This window comes from Uloborus diversus, chromosome 6 (genome assembly GCF_026930045.1).
Source record: "Uloborus diversus isolate 005 chromosome 6, Udiv.v.3.1, whole genome shotgun sequence".
NCBI lineage: Eukaryota > Metazoa > Arthropoda > Arachnida > Araneae > Uloboridae > Uloborus > Uloborus diversus.
In genome coordinates this window covers 123227042-123249929 of record NC_072736.1, presented here as the reverse complement: position 1 = coordinate 123249929, position 22888 = coordinate 123227042, and the positions used below count along the sequence as shown (strand labels likewise).

Genomic DNA, 22888 nt, shown 5'->3' with positions numbered 1-22888 from the left:
TTGTTTACGGCTTCTGCCGATGACATCATAAATGATGAAATGCCATTCAGTGTTTCCATTTACAGTGAAAAATATTTAATTCGCATCTTTAATCACGTGTATTGGCAAAGAAAGGGTTGATAGCAAGCGTGGAGGGCAATTTTAATTCGCTGCTTGATTATCATAACGTGGAAACGTAGTAGAAAGATGCGGCAAAGGACATCATTTGTGACGTCATCAAGACCACGCCTTGTTTAAAGAATCGAACATTTTAAAAATTTAAAAAAAAAAAGAAAAACTGTTGGGAAAATGAAAGTATTTTCTGGGTTCATGCTATTTTTTTTTTCTTGATCATTCTGTTCATTTTAATGACTAAAAGTAGTACCTTTAACTGAAGGAAACCACCCCATTATGGAATGATCAATTTTACTAGTTTTGATATTGCTTTTCATGCACTGCAGTTTCATTGAGATCTACTTATTATCTGCTTCGCTATTGGTGCATTTCGCTCAGCTAAGGTCTTTCCAGTATGCTTTTGCTTAAATACAGTCGACTCGCGCTACAACGCGATTCGACTTACGCGAAACGGCTATAACGCGTGTTTTTCGCGAGAAGCGAATTTTAGAGCTAAAGCGAATTTCTCCCCCGGAACGCGAAAGTTTTTGTCAAGAAATCGCTGGGCTTACGTATCATCTTCGATAATGGCTACAGTAAGATCCCGCTGCAACGCGATCCGACTAACGCGAAATGGGCATAACGCGAGTTTTTCATGAGTAATGAACTTTTTAGTGCGGACACAAATTACTCGCTTGCAACATGAAATTTTTCGGAAAAGAGTGCCGGAGAGTTAGAATGGGCTTCGTTGACACTAAATATTGGTTTTGTGAATGGACTTTCATCCCTTTAACATCACTGAAAGCGGACGTTCACCCGCTGTATTAGTCTAAACAACGCTTTGCTTTGGTTTATACAAATAACCGTTCCGATTCTTAACTTTTTTTTTTCATTTTACATATGAACGTTAATAAAATACATTCTGATACCATTCTGATCGCGCTGCATAAGCCTTCTTCATTTTTTAAATTATAAATATATTTACTATATCTATACTGTTAAGTGCTATAATATTGCTGAAGTGTACATACTGTAAGCACCATACTGCTTTATTTTAAGTTTCTCTCCCCCCATTAATCATTGATTTTGTGCTAAATTACAGAATTTTATGTCAAATAATAACGCTTTTTCTAAATTACAGAAAAAGTCGGTTCTTTGTAAAAGATACTGCAATATATAGTTAATAAATGGTTTGAAACAATATGAGGGACAACGTTTGAAACAATTGCGTATGCTTATAAAAAAATAACTAAACATACCTTGTTCCACAACGCGAAATTCCGACTTAAGTGAGGTGTCTTGGAACGCATCCTTCGCGTAAGTCGGGACTCGAAAGTATCGGTTTCTCGAAACGACTTCATCCCTTTCGCATGACTGAAGCGCGGAAGTTTTAACACCGTACTAGTCAAATCATTGCTTTGCTGGTGTATACAAATAACTACTCCGTATTTTCCACTCTAAATGCAAAAGTTAATTTCACAAAGTATACTTTTCTAAGCATGCTGCTTCAACTTAAGCTAGGGTAGAGAAAGTTTCTTAAAAGAGAGGAAAAAGTGAAGATCTTCGATATGCAGGAGAATATAGATATCAATCGGATGAACTTCACATCCGCACCAACTATCATAATCTTCAGTTTTTTAGTTATAGTAATTATTATTACCATACATACCGTAGAGTAGTGTAATAGTATTGAGTTTCGTAGTTATTAATATTATTTCATACTGTACATACAGTATTGTACTTTGTCTCCTCTTCCACTGGATTTTGTACATCATAACAGTTTTTATATTGATTAAGTAGGGTTTTTTTTATTTTAAATGCAGTATAAATTCAGTTCTTTATGTGGAAAATATTGACATATACTTAAGGAATGGCCTAAAGCAGTCGAAAGGGCTTTTACAAGTGTCTAAAATAATTGTTTATGTTTATCAAAAAGTCGTTTCCATACCCTTTTTCACAACGCGAAATTTCGACTTACGCGAGGGGTTTTGGAAAGTATCCCTCTCGTAAGTCGGGACTCGACTGTACTTTAATTTATTATTCCACTTAGCAGAAGTAAAAAAAAATCAACCATGAAAATGCTCACTGAGTACTGATCGTTAGTATTTTTAATGGACTTAGAATTAAAGATATATTTAAAAGATACTCATGAAAATAGACTCATAGACTAAAACACTATGCAGTAAACACCCGATTATCGGCGGTCGATTATCCGCAGGTCTTTTCACAATTTTCTTTTTCTTGACGGTCATTAAATGTTTTTAAAAATAACGATTGTTTTATTGTTTGTTTTTAGCTTTTATACACATTTTTTACATTCAATGTTAGTAGATGCAGTGGGAAAATGTTTCTAGCTATATTCTAAATGCATGTGTAAGTGTTCTTCATATTTTTTAGCTATTCTATACACTCAGGGTTCAAAAATATCATGATATTTTGGAAAATATCGAAAATATCTGATATTTTGATAAATATATCAGATATTTTGAATTAGCACAAACTAAAGTCTTCAAAATAGTAAATGCATCCTCATTTCTTTATATTATAGTAATTACAATATGTAGACTTAAAATTAATGTTTCTTTTATTATTTATGTCTAATATTTCATTTTACATTTCTATCAATTTTAATGGAGATCATTTAACATTAGCTATTTTACTCATTTTTCTTCTGTTAGCTACTTTAACATTTATATGATTCAGAAAGAAATAATATGCATTAGCCAGTGCACAGTCATAAGATATTTTCTTTCTTCCTGAGCAATGTTTAATATTTAATTAGGCACTTTTAACATGAATTTAAACTGTTACATTACTAATAATTTTATGAATGTAAAATACAAGTAAATATGGAATATTATATTACTTTGTTATATTAATGATGGATGACTGAGTACTCATCATAAAAATATAGTACATAACTTTTTGGTTATTGTTAATAATAAATGAGCAATATTACCATGATTAATATAATTTTTATATTGAAAATACCATAGTTGAAAAAATAAATATCGAAAAGATCAAAATATCATGATATTTTCAAAATAAATATTGAAAAGATCAAAATATCATGATATTTTCAAAATAAACATTGAAAAGATCAAAATATCATGATATTTTCAAAATAAACATTGAAAAGATCAAAATATCATGATGTTTTCAAAATAAATATCGAATATATATCGTGATATATGCATATTATCGACTGATATATATCGGCGAACCTTGTTTACACTAGTATCGTTTTTTACCTATTATTCGGATTATCCGCGGTTACCATGCTACCCTATCCCTCGGGTAATCGGAAGTTTACTGTATTAAATTTTCTTTTAATTAATTTTTGGTTAAAATTATTTATTTATTAATTTGAGTAAAATTTTCATTCTGAAAAGTGTTTTACTTAACTGCTTTACTTAATAATTTGAAAACAATAAACACGAATGAAAAAATAATAATGAAACTTGAAAAATTTTAGAATATACTTCTTTCTTTTTCATTATCAGTTGTGGTTGAAGCATTATTTAAAATTTTCGCTTCGAGTGACTTCTAAAATTACACAGATTACTAAGCAATTTCAAACTTTTTCTCCATTTTTTTTTTTTTTTTTTTTTTGTTAGGGTGCTTGAATGTCTGGCCTGGAGCTCTTTGCTCGGGACAGCCGGTCTAGGCTGGAGAAAAATGCTGAGGCCGTGGCGGTGTTTTTTTCAGACGTCTACAGCAGGGATGATGATGAAAGAAACTGGTCATTCTCTTATCTCAAGGTGGATATTTTTTACGTCATTGGGTCGTCTGGACTAATGATTTTGTAGTTCGCGGAAAAATTTGACTGTCCCTCAGAGATTCTTACTGTATGCGTTAAAAAAATTTCCGTATTGAAGTTAATAAATAATAACATTGACAAGATAATAAAAATTAATGAAGTAAAGAGGGGAAAGTTGCCGTCAATGAACCACATAACACTTTAAATTTTTTTTAAGAAGTAGTGCAGACTCAAACTTTATATTGACGATACGAATAATTGCTCAGTATATTTCTCCTTAATAAAAATATACGCTTTTATGTTAAATGTATTCAATGAAGAATAAAAATTAAAAAGAAAAATTTTAGCATGTGGTCTATTCATAGCAACCAGTTGCTATAAATGAACCATTGAGTTTCCATCGATGATCAAATAAGAAAATCAAATCGTAAAATATAAATAGTTATTACAGGAGATAAACAAGCGCTACAAATAATTGCAAGTTGTTCAAAAAGATATTTTTTTTATTGTTTTTTTTTTTATCACGGGAGAAACATAAAACACCCTCAAGACTCACACAACACAGCTGTTTTCACCACACTTCGCTCATCACTTAATATTTTCTAACACGTACATTACTCTTCTTAGATCTAATTTCAGGGACCTCTTTTGAACAAATGGGAGTCCTGTTTCATCCAAGTTCAAAAATTTTGATCCTCAAAGATTTTACTTGACGACAAGAATTTTGCTATAGCACGTTGCATGTCCCCAGTTATCCACTGACTTTATTTTACTTATTTTCCTATTTTTCTCAAACAATAAACGTAGTTGAAACTGTATTAAAATTTACTGTAACAAATACTGAATCGACTACACAAGCTTTTAAGTTGGAAATATAATAACTGGGGGGAGGGGAGGGCATTTAAAAATATTGTTTTTAATAATTAACACATTTATTTTAAAAGATTGATCAGAATTATAGATAATTGAGCTGAAACTTTGAAAAATTTGTAAGATTCCATGAATTAACCTATTTTTTAACTGGTTCAATCATAGAAACACCTAGTGGTTCCCTGATAACAACTGCGTCATTTTCAATGTTTTCATAGTTTTCACTGCTGTGATGATTCATAATGAAGCTTTAAACTATTGTACTTGAAGATGCACTCTTTCACGTCAATGTTCCCATTCAGTTGTTCATTAATATTCAAAGCATGTCAAACAAAATGTAAATGTCAATCATTAGTAAGTGAATAGTAGAAATCTTATTTGGACGTTTAATAATATGATGTATTGATTCAAGCTGTTTGAAGATTCTGCTTTGGACAGTTTTTAGACAAAAGAACTCACTAAAACTGATTTCGTGCCTGAGAAAACTCTGGTGAAGAAAATATCTTCGAAGTCCAGTCATGGAACTGGTTCTTTGACTATATACATAAAAACATACTATATTCTTTGCATTAATTTTGTGATTACTATTCCTAATTTTTAGTTATTTTAAAAAAGATATTTACTTAAGCATAATAATTATAATAATAACTATCTATGCATTTAACTTATTTGTAAGTAAATCATAATAAAAATCTTACAAATAAATAGTTCAAGGAGGGTTTTAGGACATTTCAAGCTAATGGATCTAAGTTAATAGATAGCCTCTAAATAAGCACCAAAGTTAATAGATCTAACTTTTCCTTGTTTCAAAAGAAAAAAAAATTAACGGTCCACGGAACAACCATAAAAAATATCGTTTGCAAGAAATTTTACTTGTTCAGTTTTATAGCGTTATAGTTTTATTGCAGTAAGGACAATCAGGAGCATTTTTAGTATTGCCACTAAAGCTAATACATTTTAAGTGACCACCTAGACATATAGTTAGTGTTGTTTAATTTTGTTGGTTGTGACGAAGATTGAGAGCTTCTGCATTTAGGTGGTTCAGATAACTTGATGTGGTCAAAGACGCCTCGCTCCCTTCTTTTTCAAGAGATTCAGCTACGTCATTGCAAAAAATCTCTATGGAAGACAGTATCCACCGGAAATGAACGTTTTGATGATGGGAAAGACTTTTGATCTTACTTAGGATCGAACTCCTCCTTCTGAGGGTAATCTCAATTCTCAGATTCTTGATACAATGGTATCGATAATTCTAAAGATCGGAATACTCCTGTAAAAAGAAAAACTCGCAAAAAAAAAAAAAAAAAAGGCAGATGGCAAAAGGAGTCTTTTGCAGTGTACTGAAATGTGCTGCTGTCGACTATAACATCAACGCTCAATTTTACAGAAAACAAGAACTTTCCTAAAATTTGTTCCAAAACTTAATGCACTACTAGTTGTTTATTACTATTTACTCTGGTTTCACTTTTTCATTGCTCAGTATTTTTATTTGCTGCTTTGAAAAAAAAAATAGTTCAATCAATTCCCAAAAGATGATAGGGGATGCCTATAAAGTTTCAATGATCATGGAGTCGAACAAATCAATCGAGACTCAGTGCAAAACTGAATTTCAAGCAGTTAGCAGCACAGAAATCATGGCTTTTACCATCTGCTTTAGTACTTGTTTAGAAATGAAAGGACTAATTCATGAAACGAAGAATATTTAAACCATTTTAAATTTATCTGTTGTTACATATCGCTTTATTCAGGAAGGTATTCATCCATACGTAAAAGGCAGCCAGAACAGGAAAATTAACTACAATAAACAATTGAACATATAACAAAAGCAACAATTTAAAATCAAAAAGAAATCTGTAAAGGCTTTTACAATTGTAGCAGAGTCAAAAAAAAAGTCATTTCAGGGAGTCCATGACAGATTGCGCAGACCAATAAAGCTTTCCGAGTAATTTTAGTTTTTGATCAGTTGGGTTAAGTTTATAACAGGAGAGGAGATGAGCAGCATTCATGTTGCCAGAACTGCAAATTAGACATGTACTAGATGTTAAGATACTTATCTTGTGGAGGTGCTCAGCCAGGTAATCAAGGCCTGTAGAGAGCCTAAAAAGGGCCACAGCTTCCGAGTTTGAGGTTTGTTACAGAAAGTCCTCCTCATTTCTTGAATTTCCGCTCAAGATTTGCTGTTCGAGTTGGCTTTGTTTACGGCCGTAAGTCGATCTTGAATTTGATTTTTGCAGGAACGAGTAAGTGACTCACTAAGAATATGACCCTTCACTTGGCGATCTAGAGAACCTTGCTTGACCAGGGAATCAGCCCTTTCGTTTCCATGGATGCCCACATGTGAGAGAATGCTTAAAATCTATTACATAATAGGTCGTAAACTTTAACTTTAGCTTGATTTCTTTGATGTAAAACAAATACCGAAATTCTTAACACTCCACAATATATGACTTTTAATTTTATTCAATGAATTATTTTTAACAGGAGCAGTTACTTCTTAAGAATTCCCAAACTTTGTTCAGGAGATATCAAGTCCGTGTACAGCATGCCTTGTTCGTGGAATTACTGGCTTTTAATTTAGTCTATAACTCTTTGAGCCTCCTAGCATACATTTTCTTTCCTGACATGGTAAGTTTTGTGCGTTCATTCTAGTATTTTCTGCTAAATCGCTCTTCGTTCTAAGTCTCTTCGTAATAGAAACTTTCAGAAAAAATTCCGAATTAACTGCAACAAATGATGATAAAAAAAAGATGCTTAATTATTCGAATATTTGTTTTTTCTCGATTCTAGTCTAACTTGTCTGTCTCGAATTTAACGGGAAGAAAATTTGGTCATACAGAAATTTGATAAAGTTATAAAATTGTGCAATTAGAACTAAGTCAAAAAAGAGTTAACATATTCTTTAACTTAAATTATTTTAAATAAATATTGTTGAATTTCATGATTCACAGCATTAGTTCACTTTTACTCATTCTGATAATTACCATCAACATCGGGTTCATGCATGCTTTTGGAGAAAAACTGTCTTTCAATGATTGTTCTTCAAAAATGTTAAGATTTTAACTTTATCCTTGACTAAAATAATTTAAACACCATAAAATCCAGAGAACTACAACAAACTAAGTTCGTTTCGTGTCTATAAAGTAAGCCTCACGAAGTTCAGCACTATTCATCTAAATAACTCCTTCCCCGATTTTGCACGTGGAAGAAATCCCTAAAAAACTTGCTTTTTGTACATAGTTTTCCCTCGGTTCCACTGTCCTACAAAAATCGGAAAGCAATATAAGACTAGATATAAGAAGGAATGATTTTTGTATGCGACTACTGAATATAATAACTTGATAATGATTGTTGAGACTGAAATCTAAAAATAATAGCTTAGCCAGAATTGGAAATGCAGAAGATTTGGGGTTCTGTTTTGTTCTTTGGGAAAATTCATTTGAAATAAACATGACGTAAAATTCCAAGTTTAAATTTCTGATTCCAAGTCTTGTTTATTCACCCTAGTTAGGTCCCGTCCAGTTGAATGATTAAGGGATAATCCAGACAAACTTAGAGTTGGAAAAGAACATTAGAGGACAAAATATTAACCGACTTATATAATCACTACGTTTTTCATGGCCCCCGTAAAAAAAGTGCAATTTAATAGAGCAACGATTCTTAATCGATGGTCCGGCGACCAGCACCGGTTCGCAGAAAAATTTGACCGGTCCTCAAACTAGTTCACGATAAAAAAAAAAGTTCTTTACTCAAAAAAAGGAAACACCATAATAATAATAGCCTATACGACAACTTTACTCGAATTTTCTGATTAATTTTTATATTTTAATATGATTTTTCAACAATATTAGGTATAACTCTTCTGATAATTACTTTATTTTTAACATTTAAATATTTTTTTTTGTAACAGTTATTTAACAGCAAGTAAAGTTTAATTAAAATATTTATTAATTCATTGTTTTTTTTACGATTTTGTAAAAAAAAAAAAAATCCCTCAGCCATTTGCAAAATGTTTGACGGACGCCAAATCCGAAGTTTTTTACACTAAAATAAAGTAGGAAAAAAATCACCGGTCCACAATTTGTTTTGAAAAGCACTCGCCGGTCCGCGGATCAAGAAAGGTTGCGAAACGCAGTAATAAGAGGAATTATAAAGATCTTAAACTAGCCTACTTTGGGAACATATCCTTAAAGCACTCACCGTAAAAATGGAAAGATGATGTTCCGGAGGATCTTAAAGCGATGAGGGTCCTTAAAATTGAAGAGCTAAGTTAAGATTGAGAGTTGCCTGGTATAGAATTGTGCAGCAAGCTAAAGCTGAAGCTGGCCTGTAAAGGCTAAAGAAGATAGAGAAACATGGAAACAAGTTAAATTCGCACACGCAATAAATGCAGCAATATAAAAACTTCGACATAGAGAAGTTTTTGTAATAAGCAATGTAGTGTAATAAGCAAGGGAATTACTTTGACTGAGTATAGAATTTCGAGTAGAAAAAGAGAAATTTTCATTTTCTTATGCTTTATTTGAAAATGTGTGTATTAAATACTATGCTCTCCATGGAACTTTTATTATTGGAAAATAATCTTCCTGGTTAGAGATCGAACTTGAAAAAAGTTAACCACAGATGATCGATCAGTTTTCGAGGTCGGAATTACCATTAAGTTGATGATAGTTGTCTGTATCAAATGCGGCGGAGTCATACTAAATCTTTTCCGAACACGTTTCCAATATTGAAAATTAGAATCTTTTTTTCCCACCTGAACGTGCCTATTCATAGCCCTGTTAAACGATGATATAATTCATAACAAGGCAAAAGAAAATATTTTTCGTCTGACATTGATACTCTGCAGAAGCATAGTTTTCTTATTAACAATGCAAAAAGTCAGAAATGGTGGAATAGTATTACTCATCACTTGGTGTTCGATTTTTGTTTCTAAGTGGTGTATTTTATTATTTCATTGAGAGAAAATATGAGATGAACTAATTTCAATGGAATATTTGATATTTTGAAAATTGGAAGACAGAATTTTCAAAGTGAAACGACACCACAGAATAAAGAAGTTTGACCAGAACTAGACGAGTCTACTTTTCCTCCTATCAATATCATTTTGTGACATTACATTCGTACATACTAGGCAGCCAAATTGTTAGAAACAGTTCAACTGCACAAAAACTATTTTATTTTCTAATTAGAGGCTATTTTTGTAAATGACAGTTGCTATCAACAAAAATTGGGGAACTATAAAAATATGAAAGTTTAGAGACTTTTAACTGTCAAAATAAAAGTTTTGAGAATTAAGTTTGAGATGACAAAAATGTGTCTGTCTAACCAAATAAATACTTAGAGCATCGTCCGAATCAAAATTTCGAATATTTTGCTATTTCAAAGGTGTTCGCCAGCACAATTTTTGAATACTTTGATTTTTTTTCTTTTGTTTTAAACTTCTTTTTACAGCTTTGATGCATTAAAATTGAATAAATACATGAATGAGATATATGCTAATAAGAATTTAAAAAATATATTCGAGGAAAATTCAATGTTTTATACAGAAACATTACGTATTAGAAAGAACTCTTGGCATAGATTATGTACAAAAAAAAAGATTGTTTTGCAGATGATAGATTCTTCAAACAAAAATTTCAAAATATTATACAATGAGAACTTGATTCTTTCTCTGTCATGAAAATGAAAAAGGCAGAAGTTTAAAAAATGCTCAATTACTAAAATAATTATATGAAAATGTGAAGTTAAATTAAGGAATTGAAAAAATATTTAAAACATTTCAACTTTTCGAGTTTTTACGTATTTATTTATTTATTTTTTGGTTCTAAAGATTTTTTGAGGGACGTAAAACTTTTATCTTCAATTTTAGTTTCAAAACGTGGAATTATTTTATGTTTAGGTTTTTGCTACGCTTACAGTGCTGGTAAAAAAAATTGCATCACCCTCGCATTTTCACAACAATGGGATTATGTGAGAAGTTTTGGTTGACCTGACCTATTAACGATGAATGTATGTGAAATTCTGCAAAACTTATGAAATAAACATTTAACAGCAGGAATCCAAAAATTGTTTATGTAGATCGGGGCTGTTTCCGGGCCAAGGAAACTGCTCACCCCATGATAATTTTTCCATTTCTGAACCTGTGAGTGAGTTTAGAGGGGAAAACAAATACTTAACCCCATGTCAATTTAAGTCTAATGGCGGGATAAAGGTTTTTAACCTGTTACTTACCAGTTTTGCCCTATGGCATGGAGCAGAATCATCCTGGAAAATGACGTTCGGGACTGAAGTAAAGTGGATAGTAGGAAGCAATTCCTCCTCCAAAATGCCAATATACACATGAGCGTTTACTTTTCCTTGCACAAAGTGAAACCCACCAACTCCTTGATCAGAAATACATCCCCAAATCATCTGGGATACGGGGTACTTGACTGTGTGTTGAATGCAGTCGGGATGCTAATCCTCTCCTCTGCGGCGCGGATGATGCAATTTTTTTTTACCACCACTGTAAAAGATTCTCAAATAATGAATAATTAAGACCTTATTTCACTTTTTGAGCTTTTGTTTAAACAAACAAATTCTGTCGGGACAATGAGGGTAAATAGAAGCAAAATTTCAATAGTTTAAATTGAGGTCTTAAACTTCATTTTTGATGAATTGAGAGATAAAATTTTATGCACAGTATTCAAGGCCCTACATTCCCTAAGGGTAACTGGGTATGAAATAATGGTCTTTATGAACATTTGTTACCCTATGAAATCTTGTTTCTTTTAGCCCAGAGTCTTTCAGTTTACTTCAGAGACAACGGGGTAGATGGAAACTGATTTCCTTCGTCAGGGAGATTGGTTTTTAGCAAAAAAGTTGTGGTATGCACAATTAGTTTAGAAGTTTTAAGAAGTTCTGCAGCAAATATACTCAGTTTGTGATCTTTTGGTCGTATGCAACATTCTGAATCATCTAAATGCAATTCGGACAACCCCTTATCCAGAAAACGGTGTGCATTTGGTAAATTGTACACCAGATAGCAGAGAAGAAGAAATTCAAAACTAAATGTTTTGATTAATCTTCCATGTAAGAAATCAAACAAGTTGAAACCAATTACTCCGCGTTGGTAGATTTGCTAGTGAGGAAAATGTAAGATCACTCAACTTTAGTCAACCACGTTCTTTAGCGTCAACTTCAAACAATGATGACACCTACTCACACACAGCTGTTTAGAAGCGCTCGGAACTCTCAGAATATTATCTGCATGTTGCTTTGTCTTCACTCAAAAATAGTTTAGTTTCAAAGATCACCACAGGTGTGGTAATCAGTAGCGTAACTATGGTGTCTAGCGCACCTGGCGAACTAAAGAAATTGCACCCCCCCTTAGGGTCGCCCACATGGGAAGTCACCGGAGGTCATTGTGACCTCCAAAAAATTTTTCTTTTCCTTTTTTGGAAAGTTTTGATTAGTTGATTCGACAAATAGGAGGCAGCATTTAAATTTTTTTTATTATTTTCTTTTTTAGAATTGTTTTTAATGATGCCCAATGTTTCTTCTCGGTAGATGTTATGTATGTGTAGTATAATTTGAATATACATACTCTTTATCTTGTGAGGTTTTTTTTTTTGAACTTTTTAAAGCATTTTTTAAATTCTATAAAAAAAACTTCTCTCTCTCTCTCTCTCTTTTTTAAAATCAGTCGAAATGCCACCCCCCTGGCTGCTGTGTCCCTAGCGAGAGCCACTCCTGCCAACCACTAGTTATGATACTGGTGGTAATCCAGTTTATTTCCACTTACAGGGGAGCCCCAGATGGCGCAAACTGGGACGCGTTGAAATTTTTACGGGGTTGTTTTAAGGGGTCTTTTTCGATTTTATGGGGGGGGGGGGGGCACCCGATTTGGGAGATAGGAGCACCCTTTCTTTGGGGGGAGGGGAGGGCGACACCCCTGTCATTTACCACAACTGAACCTTATATAACCAACCCGAATGTCCGCTGACAAAAATTTGCATGAATTCTCGACAATATTGTGTTTGTTTTTGTATAGATTGGTGAATCATCCAGAAAACAATTCTGATTATCTAAATAGCGATCAATATAATCAGAAGGTTTAACAAATTGAACTTATCAGTGCTCTATTGAACTTCTTACGAGAATAGTCAAATATACGTTTCGTCTACTTTTAGGAACAACTATCCGAGGTCTCAGCTGGGGCTATCCAGACAGGTAGGGTTTGTCGAAGCGTCAGCCTTGTCTGCCACTTGGCCGTATTCGTCGCTGCTTACAAAGAAAGCCTCTTTCGATCAGCAAGTTCCAAGATAGCAGCAGCATGCTTAATTCTCTTCTGCATGATACTGGGAGAGATGGGTTCCACGATTTATAGGTCTGTTGGTGAATTTCTGCCGTTAAAATGTATTTATGAAATGGCATTCTAAATATTGGAAAAAATGTAAAAAGCGTCTCAAAACGAAAGCGAAAAAGAGCAAACAGATATTTCTGTATAATTTTTTAAAATTATCATTCGAAGTAGAAACTTCTCATTCACCCCATAACATAAAAGGAGGTTTCACAATTAAGTAAATCAACACAAAAATACACATGAAAAAAAGAAGAAGCAAAGCAAAATATTTAAAATTTCAAACACAGAAGCAATTTCCGAAAAACAGCTACCCTTGCATGTAGCACATGTAACTTGCAGTTCAGAAGAATGCGTTCTGCTCCTTCAGCAGCACCATTGCCTTAAGCACGAAGTCCTCTGTTTGTTAACTCAGGGACTTTAATTGTAATTTCAGCATTATCGCCATTTTTTCACTTTGAGGTTTTTAATGCAGGTTTGATACTTATATGTGAACCTGGGTTTTCAGTACTAGAATACCTAAAGTCAAAACATCGACCAAGGTTGTATTTTGAAGGTCTCAGTTGATGTGCTCTGTCACCAGGCCCCGATTAATATATTGGGGGTCCTCGGTCAAATACGTTCTTGGGGCCCCATGTATTCACACTTTACAATTTTAGCCATTCGCTAAAACAAATTTAGCCACATATTAAATCAATTTTAGCCATTTAGAAGCCCTTAAAAAACGGGGGTCCTAAGACCATGGCCTAGTTGACATATTCTGCAATCAGGTCCTGTCTGTCACAATTGCGACCTTATAAACTTGTCGAGGACAAACAGTAGCAGAACTTCCATTGATGTTGCGAAAGTGACTTTGGCATGCCAATATCATCTAGATTCTTGATTATCACGAATTAATTTGTATTTAGCTCTGCGGTTCTTTGATTTCATTTGTACTGATAATAATATGTTCCAAAGAAAGTTATGTGTGCCTGAAAAATATATAGCGCCAAATGTGCAAACAAGCGTGTTCAATGTTACATTTCATCTCAGATTCGTTTTTCCACTCTTTGTGGTAATCTGTGATTGAAATTTTAAAGTTGAAAAAGTAAGAAATAAAAGTTTTCTTAGGTTTATGAAAAATCCATTTTGATTTACCTCTCTTCCAAACTTTATAAAAAAGAGTACAAAATTCATGACCATTTTCAATAAGGTGATGGTGATGAACACATTTCGAATATTTTTACTGAGTATACTAAGGTTGACGCGTTGAAATTGCTTTTTGACGGTTGTCCAGTCGAAAAACTTTCGCAACTGAATGTTTCCCTGTTTTTGTTTCGAAATAGATTTTCAAGAGGATTTCCAGAGGTGACCATCCATCATACTTTTTACATCGTGCTGACAACAACAGTTCTTCTACCGTTTCCAAGAAAGTTATACAGTGGCATTTCAGCTGCTTCAGTTATCACATTAGATCTTATGCTAGATAGTATTGGCTCAATAGGAATCAAGAACAAATTCATAGTGGTAAGCAATAAAAGAAAATCTTGTCTTTCTGGTAATCATAGACAGTATTCCAATTGCCCCCCCCCCTCAAAAAAGCACGATCTTGTATTTTTGCGGAAATAAGCACAAATAATGAAATTGTTTAGCAAATTCTGTGTTTTAATTTCAATCAGAATGCCCTCTCTATTCCTCAATGTTTACGCTTCAAAATTCTTCAATTTTTGCCGTGATTCACAAACATTTCATGGTAAATTCTCTGAATGATTTTTTAAAGACGTTTGATTCAGGTTTCCTCTTACAGCAATTTCTGTTAGACCCACTTGTTACTAAGTTCCTGGTTTAAGTGAGTTTTTAAACTTGGTATGATATGATTAAGTTGGAGAAAAATTCTTCGGTAAAAGTGTAAGAGTGTGTCAGATAGTTAAAATGCTTATAAAGTAAGATACTATTTGCTTTATGAAGTAAGAAGGTATAGTGCATTGTTACCCAAGCACCAGTTGGGAAACAATGTACTGTTGGGTAGACCGGGGCACATTTACGCAGTGCCCTTTTTTCAAAACGAATTATAACTGGAAAGCCAACAGTCATAACAGATTGATGCTGCTCTCTAGCATATATTCTCACAAGTTTTTGAGTATCCGTTGAGCTTCGGTCAAGCATGCAGAAGTAATAATCTGTTTTCTACCAAGTTGAGTACGTTTTGTGTTGAGCGTTTTGAAGCTTATTGTGAATAAATAATTCTTAGTTAAGAAAGAACAAATATATAAAAAATATCCGAATTTTATCCGTTTTTGAGAATTGTACTTGTATAAACTGAAATGTTATAAAAAAAAATTCACGTTGAAAATAAATCCAAACTTGGCGATGGGGCAAGATTACGCGTTGACGTGGCAGCACCTTCACGCACGTTCTTATGGTGTTTTAAGTCCTGATTTCCTAGCAGTGAAATCGCCGATCTTCGGCGTCGCTCCTCGCCGTGACGCTGAAATCAAAAGTCAAGTGATTCCAGCGTGGCCATTCACGACGTTGATTTAGCTCGGGCGCGCATGCGCAGACGAATCAAGTTTTCCCCTCAGCGAGGAGCGACGTCTAAGATTGGCGATTTCGCTTCTAAGAAACCAGGTCTTTACTTCTAAACGTACCCTGACGCTTTTTTCGCTCCGAACTGTCTCAAACCTTTTTAGTATTTTCAGGCTATTTAGTTATTTTTTCACCATTTATTTTTTAAATAAGTTACAAATTCGTATGTTATAGGTTACAATGATGTAGTGCTATCTTCATGCCCATTCAGCTTTTACTTTATACACAATTCAGCCTGTAATAAATTTGCTTTATTTTAACGATGATAAGACGTTATGTTCAAACACTAACAGAACCACTTTAGTTGTCAAAATAAATATGCGTAACTCAAAAATATTTTTTTTAACGGTTAAAAACCCAAACTGAGCAACAACTGAATATACCAATTATCAATCTATTAATTGCTTCATAAAACCGCCATGTCTAAGATTTCCTAAGTTAAAACATCAATCCGCGTAATAAAATCCTCGTAAACATCCCCCGGTCTACTCTACTTATTACTTTTGTGCTTACCGCAATGACTATAGTTGTATGGAATTCTCTCGTAACGGAGCATTTGAGAGAAAAGTGATGAAGAGTCATTCCATTTCAAATCAGGCAGGCAGGTATGAAAAGTGTCATATGACCATCACCGATTTTTTTGAAAAAAATACAGTAGTTACAACTAAGGGATATATGAAATATCCCAAAAGGATTTTGCAAGAAAAAAATTTTTTCTTCAGTTACAGCCTATTAAAATTCTGCACAAAATCCGCCATTTTGGAAAAAACCGGCAAAACACTCCATTTCAAATGGACATTATTTCAAAAGTATTTAACCTATTTGAATAATTCTTTTTTCTAAAAATAAATAAGGACCCATATATCCTCTAGACATCGTTTTTGAAAATTTAGTTAGGTTTTTTGATAAAGAAAAAAAATCATTTTTGTCGCGAAAAAACTGCATTTTTACCGATTTTATGATTTTTTTTCTCCATGAAAAAAAAGTTTTTTTTACTAAACGGAGATGGCAGTCTAAAGCCCTTATATGATAGTTTCATAACATATTTTATTAGAATCCTTGGATGCATACAGTCTCGGAAATAAAATTTGAAATTTTGAAAATTTTCAAAAATTAGCGATTTTTGAAGAGATTTTACTCAAAAAACCCATTTTTTTAAAATCTAAAAATTGGCTCATTTGAACCCCATATAATGCTTAACAAGTGGGTAGACACCGCATCCCGTATTTTTTCCCATAAAATGTTTTATGATTTTTTGAAAGTGACCTTATCGCCCATGGCATGCATGTAAAATAAAAATTTCTAATAATTTCAGTAACTGAAATTCTGGTTATATTAATGCCTAATAACTACAATAAAGGTGCCCTTTATCAGGAAAAACTAAAATCTTACTAACTTTTAATAATATATCAGTAACAAACCGCTGTTGATGACTTAGTCAATTCGTCTTTTTGTAAGACTCTGTGTGTAGCCTTTAGATAGAAGAGCCTTTGGTGATTATATTAATGACTAATAGCTACGATAATGATGCACTTTATCAGAAACAGTAAAAATCTAGATTTTTTTTATAAATATTAGTTTATTTTGTCTCCAAAGCTATGCATTCACCGTTACTTTCATATGCAGCAACGAATCATATTTTTTCTCTTTCAATTCTCTTTCTCTTCAACTCAATTACGCGACAGGGGAAACCATCAAAGGGAAGAGCAATACAATGCATTTAAAACGATTAATTTTAATTTCGTGCTTTGGTTGACATTGGCGAATGTTGTCACATAATTTTTGGATCCTACCTAGTATGATTACTTTTATAGGTAAGAATATGTATACTAAATTCATACCGCAAAACTCACTTGTAGTTTAAGAATTTAAAAAGCCCACTGTTTTATGAGAGAAATAATTAATTGAACATGGTTGTAAGTTGAGGTAACCAAACAGATCTCACCAAAGGTAGCTATTATAGCCAGGGATCCAATTTCTAACAAAAGAAGGTCAGGATCCCTATAGTCTTCAGAACTTATTTTAATGCTTAAGTGGCCTGAATTCGGTCAAAAATACAAAAATTTGAGTGAAACAAATAAGGAAGTATGGGATCTCAGCTCCCATAACAATTAGGCGCTGATCAGCAGAAAAATATATTCATTTAACAAAGTACAAAAAGACGAATTGACTGGGTCATCAGAAGCGGTTTGATACTGCTACATTATTAAAAGTTAGTAAGATTTTAGTTGTTCCTGATAAAGGGCACCTTTATTGTAGTTATTAGGCATTAATATAACCAGAATTTCAGTTACTGAAATTATTAGAAATTTTTATTTTACATGCATGCCATGGGCGATAAGGTCACTTTCAAAAAATCATAAAACATTTTATGGGAAAAAATACGGGATGCGGTGTCTACCCACTTGTTAAGCATTATATGGGGTTCAAATGAGCCAATTTTTAGATTTTAAAAAAATGGGTTTTTTGAGTAAAATCACTTTAAAAATCGCTAATTTTTGAAAATTTTCAAAATTTCAAATTTTATTTCCGAGACTGTATGCATCCAAGGATTCTAATAAAATATGTTATGAAACTATCACATAAGGGCTTTAGACTGCCATCTCCGTTTAGTAAAAAAAACTTTTTTTCATGGAGAAAAAAAATCATAAAATCGGTAAAAATGCAGTTTTTTCGCGATAAAAATGATTTTTTTTCTTTATCAAAAAACCTAACTAAACTTTCAAAAACGATGTCTAGAGGATATATGGGTCCTTATTTATTTTTAGAATAAAGAATTATTCAAATAGGTTAAATACTTTTGAAGTAATGTCCATTTGAAATGGAGTGTTTTGGCGGTTTTTTCCAAAATGGCGGATTTTGTGCAGAATTTTAATAGGCTGTAACTGAAGAAAAAAATTTTTTCTTGCAAAATCCTTTTGGGATATTTCATATGTCCCTTAGCTGTAACTACTGTATTTTTTTCAAAAAAATCGGTGATGGTCATGTGACAGATCCTGCCTGATCTGAAATGGAATGGCTCTGAAGACTGAACAGCCTTTCCCATACTGTACTTCATTAAACTTATGAAAATAATTAAGTTAGAGCCTAAATTTATGCATCTGAATGTTTTTTTTTCTAAAAATATTTGAAAAATAACTTATATGTTGTTGATCATTCAGATTTTGATAATCGCAATATTTTTAAAGTTGATTGTTAAATTATTTAGATGTGTGCTGATGTTGTATTCTTTGCAACTATCCTGGCCGTTGGTCTGGGTATAAGATATTTGATTGAAATAATGAATCGCAGAGCCTTCTTAGACAGACGAGAAACTTTAGAATCAAAAATCAAAACCGAAACAGAAAAAAACCAGGAGGTAAGAGAATTTGTTCTTCAAAGTTTGTATCACTACAATCGAACTTGGCTAATGAGAATTGCGAAAAATCCAACTACAAATCTGTACCTCACAGCCAGAAGGACGTATGTCGAAAAATTGCGATTTTCTGTTTATTAGTGCATTGTATGTAGAAGTCTATTCAGAATCGAGCCATGTGAACATAATTCTTTAAAAAACGAAATGATGTGTGCATCACATGATTTTCTTTTACTCCAATTTAATGTCATTTCCCCCATTATTGGCAATTTTAATGTGATTCAATAGTTTACTCTCTAAATATCACCAACAGTGGCCAAATTGAGACCAGATTTCAAAAAAAAAAAAATCGCTAAATGTGTCGCCAAATTGGCGACAAAACTTGGCGACCAAAAGACTGGTATATATCGCCAAGTGTCTGACAAATTATAACATCACTTGAGTTTATATCGAAATTAACAATGATTCCCCACTCCCAAAAAAGAGCAAAAGACGTATAAGGGCAAAAGACTGTTTTTAAACCCCTTTAGAAAAACCCGAATGCAACCAAAAGGGGAGGTGCACAACTAGACCCTACTAAGAGTCTACGTACAAAATTTCAACTTTCTAGGACATACCGTTCTTGAGTTATGCGACATACGTACGCACATACGTACATACAGACGTCACGAGAAAACTCGTTGTAATTAACTCGGGAATCGTCAAAATGGATATTTCGCGTGTCTATACGTTCTTAGGCACTAATCCACGTGTGGTCGAGTCGAAAAAAAAACTCATCATTCATTCGGGGGTGAGCAAAATGGAAATAAAGGTCGACTTTTGAGTGAAATTTTTTTCGCGAATACAATACTTCCTTTTTTTGTAAAAGGAAGTTAAAATCCTTTTCAGTTTTTTTACCAGGGTTAAAAGAGCGCGCATCCCATCTTTTGCATGGGGCCAGAAAATTTTTGTCCTCTCTCCTGTAAAATTATCATAATGAGACTTGCGTTCTTCTAGCTCTGAGGTACAGAAATTATTCTTAATGTCTGCACCAGGGCTGCTTCAATGAAAGGTCACGGGAGATCACTGTGACCTCCCAAAAAATTTCCTCATTTGGCAAGTTTGGAGATAGTATCGTATTTTTTTCAATGATGTCTCCAGTCTCTTTTTGTTAGATATAGGTACGTACGCAAGCATGCTCGTATTTCAACGATCGGTTAAAATCAGAGTATCATTCAGTAAATTGCGAATTTCTTTCCTTCCAAAAATGTAAGTTAGGGCCGCCCTTGATCCCGAAAATGATTGGTACAACAAAAAGGGGGGGAGGGGAGGAAGCAGAAGAGAAAAGTTTTTCTCTCAGTTCTCTCTCCGACTGGTTGAACTAGTTGGGTTTATTAATGCTTTGACATCTGACTAGTCTTTGAAGGATGTGCATTCATACAATTTCTGAGTTTGAAATTTTACTGCTAAAAGGTTAACACTTCGTCTGTAGAAACAGTAATTTACCGTTCTAGAGCTTGACTACTCCGTCTTTTAGCGGTAAAAGGAATTAACCAAACAGGTAAAACATTCCATTCCTCCTATGGGATAAAACGTCGGCTTCAGACGATTTGTGATTAATTATAATTTCTAATGAATTATTGATTAAATATAATTTCTAAATAATAATAAAAAGTAACTTTATAAACACGAAGAAACATTACTGTCATTCACTAAGCTTAAAAAAAGGTTATAAGTAATTGGATTGTTTTTTTACCTTTTTCAGTAGCCATTACTCAGAGAAAGCAGCGCCTTCTATAGTTTATTTTAATTATTGGATAGGGTGATGTCTTCGACTTCTCCATGAGACTTATTTCAGTTCTTTTATTGTTTTGTTATAATTTTAGGAAAAATTTCTTCAAAGCATCCTGCCAAGCCACATAGCTGAAGAAGTACGAGATGACATCCGTGATGTGATGAAGGACGCGGATCGTCTGCATATTCATCACAAACCATTCAACAAGTTGTATGTGGAGAGGCATAAAGATGTCAGGTAATGGATTTTACTGTAATTAAATTAGTTCGTCTACTAGATAGATAAAGTTAACACAAAAAGCGTCGCCGAGTATGAATATTACCACAAACGATGAAAGCATCACTGCATAGAATTTTCGTCACTCAACAATTAACTCTTGGGTAGAGAGCCAGCACAAGATCATCACAGAAAATCCAAATTGCCACAAACCGAAGCATAATATATCATTGAGTAAAATGGTTGCCATATAATGAGATTTTTAAACGAGTCTTGGTTTTAAAGGTTAAAGAAGGAACTCGCTAGTAGTGAACTTTTTTGTTTCTGTGTGCAGATAGAAGCATATTAATGTGTAAAAGCTTGTCACTGTCTAGAAGTAATAAATGGAAAAAAAAAAAACACTTTAATTGTTGCTCAAATTCGAAAAAAATGTCACATACCTCTCGCTCCTTTCAAAAACGTCATCTTTCAAAAATTAGCGATTTTGAGTTATGCTTTTTTGAACTGCTATGAATGAGTAGCATATCTCTGTAAGATCTGCATTTCTATAAAGTTATATAAAGTTAGAAAGCAAAACTGTCGTGTTTGCATTTTCAAGTATTTTCGAAATGTTTTTTTCAAGAATGTCACATCTTTGTTGTGCTTGATCCGTTAGACATCAACATCTGTGTCGTTTAGTGAAAGATAATATTATTTATTCCAAAAACAGTATTCCACGCAAAAAAGAGCATTTTCATTCTTATTTTTTGATCAAGAACGAACTATTTACATTCTTGTTGGTATTGTAAGAAAAACAATTATTAACAATAATGACATATTTTGAGATACTTCAAATAGTACCTTTGAAATTTAGAGCAAAAACGTCATAAATAAAACGCAACTTTTTAAAACTTACACCTTTAACACTTCTTCATGAAACAGAGAAGAAATACCAGATTTTCTTGAAAAAGACCTTATGCGTAAGAAAAGGTTCAATCAGTGGCTTGAAATATAGTTTTACTACATGATAACTTACTTTTTAAAAATCGCTCTCCTGAAAAATCACGTTTTTTGAGATATGACGTTATTGAAAGGAATGAGCTATGTGTTTCGGTGTTTTTTCCAACTACAGCACTGTAGTAAGGTGAACCCCGTTGAGATGTTGTTACTGTTGTGTCCCACAACTACGGGAATGAGGACTGCCATAGCCTCAAGCAGATTAGACTTCTAAGACAGCGCACGGTAGATGGCAGCGCTACGAACTAGCGAGTTTTTGATCCAGTTAAGAGCCAAAACAACCCCTACTCCAGCAGTAGCCTAACTATGGGGTCTAGCGCCCCTGGTGAACTAAAGAAATTGCGCCCCCCCCCCCGGGTAGCCCACATGATGGGAAGTCACCGAAGGTCATTGTGACTTCCAAAAAAATTTTTTTTGGAACATTTTGATAAATTGATTCGACAAATAGGGTGCAGCATTGTAATATTTTTTCTTATTTTCTTTTTTAGAATTGTTTTCAATGATGCCCAATGTTCCTTCTCAGTAGATGTTTATGTATGTGTTTCTGGCTCTTTTTCTTGAGAGTTTTTTTGAGCAATCACGATTGCTTATTGCTTTCATTTGACCGTCCATGATAATTTTTCATACATATCTACTTCTTTAAGGAATTGTCTTCTTATTGTTCTGTTGTTTACCAGCTGTATTGATGTAATAGTGTAACCATGAATAATTGTTGTGTATCTGTATTTTACAATTTGTTACTTGAACGTTGTGAAATTGTGCAATTTTTCATCTGCATGGATACAAGGAACTTGCATCTGTTTGTAATTTGAATTATGCACCTCCTCCATGTAACATGTTGCATTATTAACGTAAAACATCCCTCTGGCTCAAAAGCAAGTAAATATTGTAACAAAACTTTGTAATCTCCTTGGCATA

General features: G+C 33.3%; 1 protein-coding gene across 1 annotated transcript in view; it reads left to right on the top strand.

Annotated features, from left to right (window-relative positions):
* Positions 1–3719: 3719 nt before the first annotated feature.
* Positions 3720–22888, top strand: part of LOC129224960 (adenylate cyclase type 2-like) — a 103149-nt gene continuing 83980 nt past the window's right edge. The window contains exons 1-6 of the mRNA XM_054859506.1: positions 3720–3854; positions 7205–7348; positions 12895–13091; positions 14390–14570; positions 18838–18987; positions 20850–20995. Of these exons, the coding sequence (XP_054715481.1) occupies positions 3720–3854; positions 7205–7348; positions 12895–13091; positions 14390–14570; positions 18838–18987; positions 20850–20995 (953 nt within the window). The remainder of the gene's footprint in view (positions 3855–7204; positions 7349–12894; positions 13092–14389; positions 14571–18837; positions 18988–20849; positions 20996–22888) is intronic.